The sequence below is a fragment of the Folsomia candida genome, unplaced genomic scaffold (genome assembly GCF_002217175.1).
Source record: "Folsomia candida strain VU population unplaced genomic scaffold, ASM221717v1 Fcan01_Sc029, whole genome shotgun sequence".
Classification (NCBI taxonomy): domain Eukaryota; kingdom Metazoa; phylum Arthropoda; class Collembola; order Entomobryomorpha; family Isotomidae; genus Folsomia; species Folsomia candida.
The window spans coordinates 1,133,064-1,145,640 of NW_019091221.1; the positions used below are offsets into that span (position 1 = coordinate 1,133,064).

At 36.3% G+C, this 12,577-nt stretch overlaps 1 protein-coding gene across 1 annotated transcript; it reads right to left on the reverse strand.

Annotated features, from left to right (window-relative positions):
- Positions 1-2,875: 2,875 nt before the first annotated feature.
- LOC110860154 lies at positions 2,876-4,664 on the reverse strand. The gene is made up of 4 exons (XM_022109216.2): positions 4,432-4,664; positions 3,414-3,518; positions 3,177-3,328; positions 2,876-3,099 (listed from the first exon to the last, which is right to left on the reverse strand). Exons 1-4 carry the CDS (start codon positions 4,571-4,573, stop codon positions 3,013-3,015), a joined length of 486 nt encoding a protein of 161 aa, XP_021964908.1. The 5' UTR covers positions 4,574-4,664; the 3' UTR covers positions 2,876-3,012.
- Positions 4,665-12,577: the final 7,913 nt, after the last annotated feature.

Consider the following 12,577-nt stretch of genomic DNA (forward strand, 5'->3'; position numbering starts at 1 on the left):
TTTTATTTATATCCGCCTTTAAATGCCAGCCATGAATTTCTAGACACGCAATAGTATGTACATATGTAGTATAAAAACTGATCATTTCCCTTCTAGACCACAATATTCATGACTTCTTTAAAGGCTGTAAATTCAACTGGGATACATTGAGTGATCTTGGCAAACTATTCCATAGTATTTTTGTTCCATAGTCAATTGATTTCTTATCTTTTTACAACTTTTACACTGTGGCTGACTTTCTCACCCACTCATCATCACCTGGCTTAAAAATGGAGAAAACTATTTCAATATATTTCACTTTTCTCCCATTAATTTCCGGATTCCTTCCAATTGACAAGAGATCTCTACCCTTAGCTTGCATTTTATTCAAAAATGACACAACCCTCTTCGATCCAGCCACATTTGCAATTGCACGATACACTACCACAATAAATAATCAAGTAGCCATATTTTCCGACATAATTGGGAAAAATAACTTGTCGATTAAATGTTCTACCGTCGCCATCTTATATCAAATTCATAATTCGGAACCTCTCCCAATTCCATACTTAGAATTAATCCTCACTACCTTTAAGGGTCACTGGAACCTCCACATATATCCGGTAGGGACCCCTCGAACTATTATCAAAAATTTCCCTCTTCCCTTGCCAAAAACGTATGCCAGAAGGCCTCCCTACGAAATTACGATTATCTTCGAAACCCATAAAATCGACCCTTTATCCACCCAGGGTACCACTGTCATCGGTGTATTTGTCGCACCAGCCGACACCCTCTTTAGATATGAACTACACACCTCTACCCTCCCCATCTGCCCATCTCCCATGTGGTCCCTTCGCCCCGACAGGTATTGCACTTATCACATCTCAATTATAGAAATCCTCTCGAAAAAAGTCAACTTTACGGCAACCTACACTTTCAACGCTCGACACGTTCCTAGCGGATTTATGCTGCACCACAGATTTGTAACGAATCCATACGAATTCGACCCCAATATCCTCCTCCTCATTAAGGCTGCAGGGTATCAAGTAATATTTTGCGAAAAGCGACACGGCTTTTCCCCACAGATGGAAGGATTTCTCTACAAATTAAGAAGTTGGGTGATCCCGATGCAAGCGAGGGTGTGGGCTTTGTATTTAATTTCCTTTATTTCGGTTGGTTTTCTGCAATATTTCTTATTCGCGAAAAATCTAGGGCAAACACTTTTCTGCAGTTTTGGCATAACTGTGCGACAAGAGACGTCCACCAGGGGAAAACTCTTGGTTACCATGAGCCTGGCAAGTTTTTTTATTTTGTTGGGATACGAGGCGGAATTTACGAGTACGATTCTAGTTCCAGCGCCACGTTATGTGGCCAAATCTTTACGTAAGGGTTGAAATTATAATTTTCATGGTTTACAAATTTGTGTAATTTACAAATTTTGCATGCTTTAAAAATGTCCAATAATTAAAAAATTCTTAATTTAAAAGTTTGTACGAATCTAAATTCTGCAAAATTTTTAAATTACGCATTTTTTAAATTTGCCAAAAACATTATAGTTCCGCAAATTTTTAGATTATCAAAATTTTTATAATTTTCATATTTTATAAATTTGTGTCATTTACAAATTTTGCACACTATGACAATGTTCGATAGTTAAAAGATTCTTAGTGATAAAAGTTTGTGCAAAATTTTAAATTCTGCAAAATTTTTAAATTACGTAATTTTTAAATTTTGCGAAAGCATTTGAGTTCCGCAAATTTTAAGATTATCAAAATTTTAGAATTATGCACAATTTGGCATAATTAGAAAGTTCTGTCTGATTTACAAAATTTTCATAATCTACAATTTTGCATAATCCAAACTTTTGCATAATTTAAAAATTTGACATAACCCCATCATATTTTCAGCCGAACTAATGGACCTCGGCTATGCGGTGGCCGTACCAAAGGATGCAAATCCTGTGCAGCATCGTTTCCCAGAACTCAAAAAACTATTTCCACACACCGAAAAGACTAAATTAACCAGTTTTTTCCACGTCGTCTCAAACCTGGACGAAGCGGAAGACGCATTTCTTCAAGACCCTGAGAACATCGGTTTCACCGGAGTTTTTCTAAAAGGACTGGGAACAAGTAAGAAAGGGGCGGTGAAAGCGTATATTCAAAGATTACAGAAAATTACATCCAAAAATTGTTACGAATTTGAAGAAACGTTTTCCCAAACAATGATTTTCTGGGTGGTTCAGAATCCCTTAAGGGTCCCCATCATTAGGGGAATTAAAGCTTTAGAAGCTGCCGGAATTTCGACCTTGTTGGAGAAATATTACGCCTATTGGGGTGAGATGAGGGTGAGGGAGGAAACCGGGAAACGGTTCGAGGTGAATGCTAGTGGCAGTTTGTATGTCAGGGTGATACACTTGGTCCCAATCTTTTGGACGTGTGGCTTCATGTATATTTTAATAGGGTTCGGAATATTGCTCCTGGAAAGGAATGTTAAGTGTAAAACTGTTGCTGTAAAGATGCAAAATATCTTTAAAATTGTGAACAAATTTACACAACAATTACGAACTACACTGGGAAACCAATGCCTTTCCAGAATGAAATATGACGGACTTAAGGGATGCAAAAAACGCTTATCATGGAACGAGAAAAGTTTGTGTTTCGCACGGAAAAATGTGTACAAGAGAACAAAAGTTAATCAAACTTTGTAGTCTATAAATACATATTTAGTATTTATGTATCGATTTTCAATGTCAAAGTGAATAATAAATATGTACATTGTTCTACATAAATTGGTTTTATTGATGATTTTATAAAGTTTATTCATAAGCTTATCGTCCATCCATAAATACAAATATCTCGTCATCACTAAATGCAAAAGAACAAATGACGCATTCGAATTTCGTATTTTCTGCAAGTTATTTATTTTCGCCAATTTACATATAATTTGGCAATATCTCACTATCAGCCATGAGAATAATTTAACGCTTAGAATTCAATATTATCGTAAATTGATAAAACATTTCCTATAGAACACTCAAATTCCGACAGTAGCACTGAAACACCGACTGATGTGAACTACACCGGTACGGTCGACCAGAAACATTCGAAAGGTGCCGGGTTGCTGTAAATACAAAATATGGATGTGTCTAAATCAGTGAAATGATTTATTAAAAAACCAAGATTGTAATAAAACCACACCCCACGGATGTTGGTCGGAATCACAAATTCTCGTTGTAATTTGTGCTGCTTGAAAGCCACAAAAGCATCGGGATAATAGATCGGACTAAAACCGTAGTTTTGACCTTCGTAGAAAAACAAGGCGTAGTAGCTCATTCCCGTCGTGTTGAAGGCTACAAGTAAATATATATTACATATTAACCGAGTTAACCAGTCGGTACAATATGAATTTGAATAAAATTATTTGACATCACCAACCAGGCACGAATGAAGGTGACACTTCGTATGTCCCTCCCACCTCCATAGGACACGGTTGTTCAGTGCAGTTGGTTACCTCCATCATAATGAAGGTTGAATGTTCAGCTTGGGAAATAAAATTTGGCTTATTTAATACACACTCTAAAAAAAGTTGTACTAAATTTGCCCAACCTTGAGTAAAAAAGAGGATGACACAACAGTCGAGGTAAAATTTGTCCAACATTGAGTAAAATTATGATGATGATGCACCTTGTTCGCACAACGTTGGGCAAATTTTACTCAATTTTGGACAAATTTTACCTCGACTGTTGTGTCATCCTCTTTTTTACTCAATTTTGTTTAGAGTGCACTTAAACTTTTAAACCGACGTACCAAAATTATGAACCGCGTTACATATCGTCGTTGAAGCTGCTAAAGGAGCTAAATCCATTTTGTGTTAAATGCCAAAGGAGCCTTCTCAATGTTAAGTTAGGTAAATTAGGCTCCTTTGGCATTTAACACAAAATGGATTTAGCTCCTTTGGCAGCTTCAACGACGATATGTAAGTCGCGTCATTTACGAATCTAGATGGAAATTATAATTCCATCTTGATAATAGAGTCATCCTCTTATGCATAATAGTGTAAACTCACAAGTATTATTCGGAAGTAAAGGTAATAAGGAAATACCATGGTTAGTCGTTGAATATGAAATTCAAAATTGGTTATGTAATTTCCTAACGTCGTTAAGGATTGGGTAGGATAGGGATTGGGATTGGACCCTGCAACATAAATTTTTGTAAGGTTGCAAAGGAATTTTTTTAAGGTTGTCAAGGATTTTTTTAAGGTTGCCAAGGATTTTTTTAAGGTTGCTAAGAAATTTTTTAAACGTTGCTAAGGAAGTTTTTTGTAAGTTTATTCTGAGTTACGTGAACTAGTTTTGACTCGTGTGCAGTTCGATGCCTTCCAACATACCCAAACATATACTTATCTCATAAAGTGTATTTATTTAGATAATAAGCTTGCAATATAATGTCTTACAATTAGCACAGTGATGTGGAGTCGGTGAAACGACTGGGAGCTGGTCCATTTGTAATCCAATAGCAGAGCCCTCACAGCAAATCAAGATTCCCATCACAAAACCAATCAACCCGTTTATGTGCAAGTTCTTCGAGATCGCCATTTCTGCAATAATAAGACAAGTTGTGCTTAAAGAAACGTAATGATCACGTTTGCTCGATTGATTCGGTTATATATGGACATTTGCATGTACCCACTCGGACTTTGCAGCTGGCACCGTGGTCACCTCATATTTATGTAATTGAATATTTGTGTTTGATAACGAACTGATTAGATAGAAATAAAAAGGTTGTTGCATTTAGGTCGAGTCAACTAAATTTTACATGAATAATTTTGTAAATTTTTGTATTTACATTCTTAGGTGCGTTTATTCGACAAAGTCACCGATCATTCACTCGGGTTTCAAAAAGCGACACGTTGAGTTAGGTTCGATTAACCAAACCCAATATTGTCTAATTTAAGTTATTGAAATTTAAATAAACTGCGGCAACGCAGGGTACACAAGTAGCGCAATAATGCTGAGAATGCGATACAAAATATAGATTGCAGAATCTGAATTATTTTAAAATAATAAAATAATTTAAACTTCCTCATTTATATGTAGCCACTCTGAAAAACCATGCATCTTACATGTTTTACTGTTTTATCAATCTTCATTAATCAATCTTAATTAACTAATTAATCAATCTTACTCTTTTACTTGCCCTACATGTTAGATTCAATTTTTATAAAAATCTCATTTTGCCCCGACCACACCCCCTGGCGCCCGGGGTGTGTGGCACAACTCGTGAACACTTAATTCAACTCTACTTCATCCATAGATTCAATTTTTCTAAAAATCTCATTTTGCCCCGACCACACCCCCTGGCGCCCGGGGGTTGTGGTCCGGTTGACCCCAAAAGCTTACAGGATCCTCCCTCTAGGGTCATATGTATGATACCGCAAACGGATTTCGATTATCTCGATCCGTTCTCCTGTTATCGTGTTGACAGACAGACAGACAGACAGACGGACAGACAGACTAACTAACTCATCGCATAAAGTAGCTTGCGCTACTTAATAAAACAAGACGTTAAATAGTATATTTCATGCGAAATGGTGTCTCATTAAATAATTATTTCCATATATGTACTGCTAATTGTAAGTCTTAAAACTTAAATAAATAATATTTAATCCTGTTAAAGCATGCAATATTGGATTCATACATGCTAATATTGCATATTAGCATGTATGAATCCTTAAATTCTTATGTAACTCGCCGGCATATTTATACATAAATACCTAAATACATGTGTAGAGTTTGTACACGGATCAAATTTATTAAGTAGCGTCAGCTACTTATTGTGATCACTTTGTCCGTCTGTCTGTCTGTCTGTCTGTCCGTCCGTCCGTCCGTCCGTAAGCAGGATATCTTCAGAACGAGTCAACATAATCAAACCCGGTTTTCGCCATTGTGCTTCTAATTTTTAGTTCTCGGTCGAGTTCGGAAATTGTGTCAATCGGACCACACCCTACGGCGCCAGGGGGTGTGGTCCAAATTAAATTTAACTTTAATTTTCATATGAGGTGTCATTTTAAAGGAAATTTGACCACGAATTCAAGGACGTTAATATTTTTGACCTCATGACCTTGAGGACAAGGTCACAGGTCAAAAAGATACTTAATTGTCAAATGGAGTGTCATTTTAAAGGAAATTTGATCGCGACTTCAAGGACGTTAAAATTTTTGACCTTATGACCTCTGGTCATATATGGAGAAATTTTAAAGGAAACTGGAATCGGTCTGAGGCTACTTATTTATATTCGTTTGGAGGGTTTATTTACGTTGTAGGCGACAGCACACGTGGACACTGCAAATAATTTGGAGACAAATTTCCACCCACTGCTTAGGAAATCACATGCATTTTGATGTCTAGAAGTTTTGAAAAGATTCAATACGTGTAATTTTGTAGTTCCACTTTACATATTTACCGTATCACATATGCAAATGTATAGCATTGCGTAGGAGTTGTAATGCAATGTAATGTAAATGAGCTGAAAATGAGCTTGTCTATCAGTCGCCAACGTTTGGAAAACTGATTTTTTTTAGCATTTTTGAACTCCCAGAAAAATTCTGGGTGCAATAGTAGAAATTCAAACAAATTAAAAAATTGCGATAGAGTCCGCTTGTTCACAACTTACATATTTACGGCTCATTAACAGTTTGATCTGAAATTTAATAAAATTGAAAGCGTTTTATTTATTTGAACCTTGTAAATAAAACTTCAATCCAAATTTATATGGGAGTCGAAAAATCAATTTTTCACAATTTGGAGACTAGTTGTAGTTAATTTCAGGCCAACTACTTAATGAGTAGCACTGCAAAATTTGTAGTAATGGTACAAATATCCCAAGAGCGTTGCATGACTTATTTACTCCCACTCTCAACTTCCCCAATGGAAATAAATTCATGTGAAAAAGCTACGCGAGGACAAAGTAAAAAAAAACTCAGGATCAATACAATTCGTATGGCGTGGGCCTCAGCCCCTAGCCCCGTGGGCCCCATCCCCTAGCCCCTTGAAGGTAGACCTCAGCCCCTACCCCCTATCCCCGTGGGCCCCAGCCCCTAGCCCCTAGCCCCTTGGGCCTCAGCCCCCAGCCCCTTGAAGGCAGGCCTCAGCCACTAACCCCTAGCCCCTTAAAGGCGGGCCTCAGCCCCTAGCCCCTTAAAGGCTGGCCTCAGCCCCTACCCCTAGCCCCTTTTTCTCATTTTACCTCAAAAATGTCATTAACCCACTACGGGAAATCTTCATTTTACTCCGGAACTTCCCTTCATAAGATCACCCCAAACATCTGAGTTGACCTCATAAGTTGCTCATTTCGCCTCCACTGCTTCAGTTGCTTCAGCTACTGTCTCCGTATGTATGTATGCGTGACAAGACGGAACGCTGGAACGGATCGATATTTTTAAGTTTATTTTGGAGTACCAACATTTAATTTTTAGGGCACCTTTTTTGGAATTATTTTATTTTAACAAAGATTGTACCCTATCGTGGGCGTGAATTACTAACAATTATAAAACCTACTTGGGTCACCCCCTGAAAGGAAGGGACATGTTTATATAAAAACGAGTGAAATTATTTGAAGCAGCCAACGTTTTTCAGTTGTGTTTTCACAATTTATGTAGCATTATAAAAAACTATTCACAAATGCTTCTAGTGGGTGATCAATTAGTGACTGAAGATTTTCTGATTATTTTACATGTTAGCCCACGTTTATTCGATACTGATTTAAAAGGTCACATAGTTTGAGAAACAAAATTTTGGGTACTGGATTGTAATTTTCATACAATATGTGTACCTTCAGATGTGGTACGGAATTCATTTTATGATATTAAATTGTTCATTTGTGTTTCTTTGAGTTGCATAATCTTTGTACAAAGATCTATAACATGCATTTTCGTCTTTTGAATTTTTCTCCAATAAGTAATCAAAACCTTACAATCAATAGAAATTTTATTACAAAATGTTAAATTCTTTCAATGTTTGTACTTAAGTCTAAATTGGTTAATAATCAGACATTGGAACCAAATTGCTCATAATTCGTAACTCATTGGCAAGTAATTACTGGTCATAAATTATATAGTTGCATTGTTTCAAACCTTACAAAATTCATAACATATGTATATAAAAATCATAAATTTAGCACATGATCAAATAAGAAATAAATCACTACATTTAATTAATACAGAATGTTTCGTTCCTTTCTATTTGGCTTATTAATTAACTGAATTTCAAATATTGTTAATTGTACAACTTCGTTATGACTTTTTCTCAAGCAAGGAAATTTGATGTGCATCAATTTACATTTCTAATTTTTATTGTTTGATTATTGGTTGTTTATGATCAGGAAAAGATTTGTAATTCGATTTAAAGGTAAAAATTTAAGAACTAGTACTTGGAAACTTAATACTTATTAAATATAAATATTTGTTAACATAAAATTAGAGTTTAGACAGGTTTTTACGTTTTCGTAAATTTTGATCTCAGATTAAGCTTACGAGTTTTAATATTCGACTCCCTTGCGATCAGCTATTCCGGCAGGTTTTTTAAAAATTAATAATCATGCAAACTATTAAGCAGTTGCATTGTAAATTATTTAGTAACAAGTATGTTTTAAAAAATACGGATGGCAATTTTAGAAATAAGTATCGATTTAAAGTTCTAAATTTAATTTAATTGTGCTGCTACAACGGTGAATTATACGAACTAAACGATAGTATTTACAAGTTAGACAGTATAGTTATAAATATGGGCGTAAAAATTCCGAATTTTCAAATTAATTTCAACCATGTTCTTACCAGTGAGCTAGCGTTTTTTTAACCAAATAGTACTTATAATGCTTCCTTCTTCAGCAAAGTACTTTTGCAAAATATGCGGCTTTAATCCGTCGTAGACATACTTAGATCCGTTCCACAGAAAGACTGTTTTAAAATGGCCCCATTTCATTCTTGTGTAGGCAAAAACGTCATACCTTTCTTGAATAACATTTAAACTCTTCGGGACATCATCTTTGGAGCAAGGATCAGCAGTAGCTGCAAGGTTGAGACAAAAAAACGGATGGGCTCCCTGCGGCCCCCAGGTATACCAAGTCTTACATTCCCCATTATTGCAGACTTCGCACGGGTTGGAAACCGTTGTCGTATTAAGAATTTTTTCTATAACATTTGGTTTTGTTAGGATTAGCCCGCTGATCGGATTTATCTCATTTTCGTTATCCAGGTTGCAATCAGAATTACTACAATTCTTGTGCTGTCGGATTCTGAAAAAGAACCCAATTGAGTTTAGAAAAACATCTTCCGCATTGAAGGCGTCGCCTTTCAGAAGCGTTGCTGGGGCGCAGTTCATCAAGTTCAACAAAGTAAGCTCCCTTGCTTTGTCAAACTCACTAGCATCGATTGCTGAAAATATTTGCTGGATTATGGTTGCTGAAAATATTTGCTGGATTATGGTTGCTGAATTTTGTCCAATTTTTGACGATGTCGCCAAATAATCTTTTGTTGTATAGTCGAGTTTGTTTAGGGAATACAGAATTTGAAGCTGGTTGTCTACACTACATGTGTTTGATACACTAATTATGTGACCAAGCAATTTGATAGTTCCGCCCTAAGGTATTCTCGTTATTCCGTGTAGGGGCGTAGATTGGGAGGGAGGCGGTGGTTTTTTCCCCTTTCTTCGCCAGACATCTTGAGAATTTTCTGGGTCCGTAGCCGGTGCCTTAGATTTTTTACAATTCTGGGTAAATGGTTGACGTTTTCCGGAATTTTTTGGAACTCCACCCGTACTCTTTCGAGCAGTTTGTGGTCTAACAGGAGGGTCTGTAGAGTCTGCCCTGTTTTTTCCGTCAAGTGTTCTTTGTGCGTGCTGTTTCTCTGTTTGCCCGGAAAATGGCAGTGGAACATTTCTTCGCCTTCGTTTAATTTCACAGCGAGCCAATCCATGATTGAAGTTTTCAATCCGTCCTAAAAACCATTAAGGGGTAAGGCAAATTCAGCATCCAAATTAGGGAGTTAATACCTTTGATAATCGGTTCCATGGCGTTCATTAATCGTCTAATTTTCATGGGCAGAACACCAACTAACTCATTCCCTTTCAGTACCTATCCATTTGTAATTACATCATCAATTTAATGCACAGTATTTCAATGATGAAATTATTTCAATATATGTATGTAAGTCCTTACATTATTCCAAGACTCAGAGGTGGCATTTGTGTCCGTGGTAAGTATGTGACCATTTAAGTGCAGTAGACTGTGATCTAATAAGCATCCCATTGGAAATATGTGTCGGAGTACATATTCCAAAAATGCCAGGCTGTACTGGGGGTTCCTGATTCCTCCGCTATCTTCTTCATCTTCCTCTTCCTGGTTTTCATAATCTCTCTGTGACGGGTTGTCTGAGACGTACTTATACATGGCATCCGGTAAAGCAATCCCATATTCGCTGCATATCTGAAGGGTATATTTTCCAAATGGTGACTTCGCATAGAATGGAGCGCAGTCTTCATAATCGTATGGATTAGAGGTACCCCAGGGTTTATTGCCTAAAATTAGTTATATCATCTTTAATACACTAAAATATTAATGTTATCTGCAGAAATACAGAAAGACAATTTAGCTACCTCTGCTGGTACTTTCAGAAATCTTTCTGCAAGCAGTTTTCACAGAGTGTGTGAAAAACTTTTTTCCTGCAAGAAGAAAGACGTCTTGAACCCTACGACAGAAATCCCACAAATCTTTACCGTTTAGGAATTCTATGGCCCATTTCTTAAACAGGTCCGAACTGCTAGATTTCTTGTAGTCAATCTCGATGCGGTTGAAGATAAACTTGATAGCATGCCGCCTAAAGAATAAAATACTGATAGTAACATCCTCACAGTGGTAAAATTATCAGGCAGTATAAAGCCAGTTTTGTAATGTATATCAATCTACAGATACCCGCACACATGATGCACGTAGGATCCGAATTTTTGCTGTTGGTTAAGCGCTTCCCAAGCCCGCATGAGATAAAAATGTATCGGTCCAGCATCTAACGTCTGCATTGTAGCTGCAATTAATGCGAGAGAATCGTCTGTTTCCACCCTTTCAATTCCGCAATTCTGGACGTTGTGAGACCGATATTTTCTATATCTAGTAATTTGAAAAGGCAATAACTTAATAAAACAATTAGAGGATAAATAAATAAGGTCGTCCCAAAAAAGGGGAATCTTAGTGAAGCTAATTTCAACTGCAACTGAAAAATAAGACTAGATTGCAGAATTTTTTCCTCGTCGCTCTCTGCACCGTTCTTATTGGATCCAATTTAAATTTTGTTTTGCAAACGCATGAAGTCTTACATTTAGTGAACTAATTGAGATTTTAAGAAGACGTTTCTAGTAGAGAAGTTTGATAAATTAACTAAGATCACATATAATGCCTAAACAATTGTGAACTACTAAACTTTAAGTTTACAAATTTGTATTTCGATATATTAATATGGATATGATATTAATTCCGATCCTCATGAGATGATTTCATGCTTCCATTAAATATTGGCAAGTCCTGTGACGCAAAAATTCTATAATCTAATTTTATTTATTACTTATAGTTGCACTAAGCCTCACTGAGACTTACCTATTTTGAGACATTGTTTATTTAATACTTGAACTTGAGCTCTTTATACATTTAATAATAACCATCATACATTCCTTATTCTTATTGTTAATTAGAACGTTTAATGTCAACGACATTAACACTCTGCGTTGTTGAAAAAATTTGTGTTATCCAAATTAATAATTTTTCGATATTTTAACCGATTTTGATCATCCGGATCATAAACTCACCTAATCAGTCTAAAGGTCATTTATAAGGCCTTTTCTTTTTGTACAGTATATCATAAGCAAAATCGGTGTAAAATTTAATCAAGATCGTTGAGAAGTGCATACAATAAGTAATTTTGCTTGCCAATGTCAATAGGATATGACAATTATTTTGGATTTCAAATTTGAATAACTTTCTCAGTTCCTAACGGATTAGGATAATTTGGGTCTCAAAGTAACCGCAATTATTTTTTCCCAATACGTCTTAACAATAAAAATTTGAGAAGCGACTAGCACATCGTTTTTGAATTGTCCAAAAACAATCGGTCCATAATTTCATCAAAATCGGTTCAGAAATTGGCGATAAATTTGATTATATCACTTTTTTTGAAAAGGTCAAATACTTACAATGGGAGCGCAAACAATGTTCATCCGAGATTATTTTTTGACCATGTTAGTTCGGAAGTCTCTGGAAACAACATTTGGTTCACCATTTGCGCAGATGCGCAAAATTCAGCAAGTTATGGGCGCCACAAGTTCGCAAAAAGTGGTCGAGAGTGAGCTCACGCTGGACCTTGCATAAAAATTATGCGTTTTTGCGAACTTGTGGCGCCCATAACGTGCTGAATTTTGCGCATCTGCCCAAGTGCCTAACCAAATGTTGTTTCTAGAGACTTGCTCTTTCAAACTAATAAGGTCAAAAAATAATCTGGGCTGAACATGGTTTGAGCCTCCATTGTTAGACTTTCGATGTTTGGAATTGGCCTCACTGAT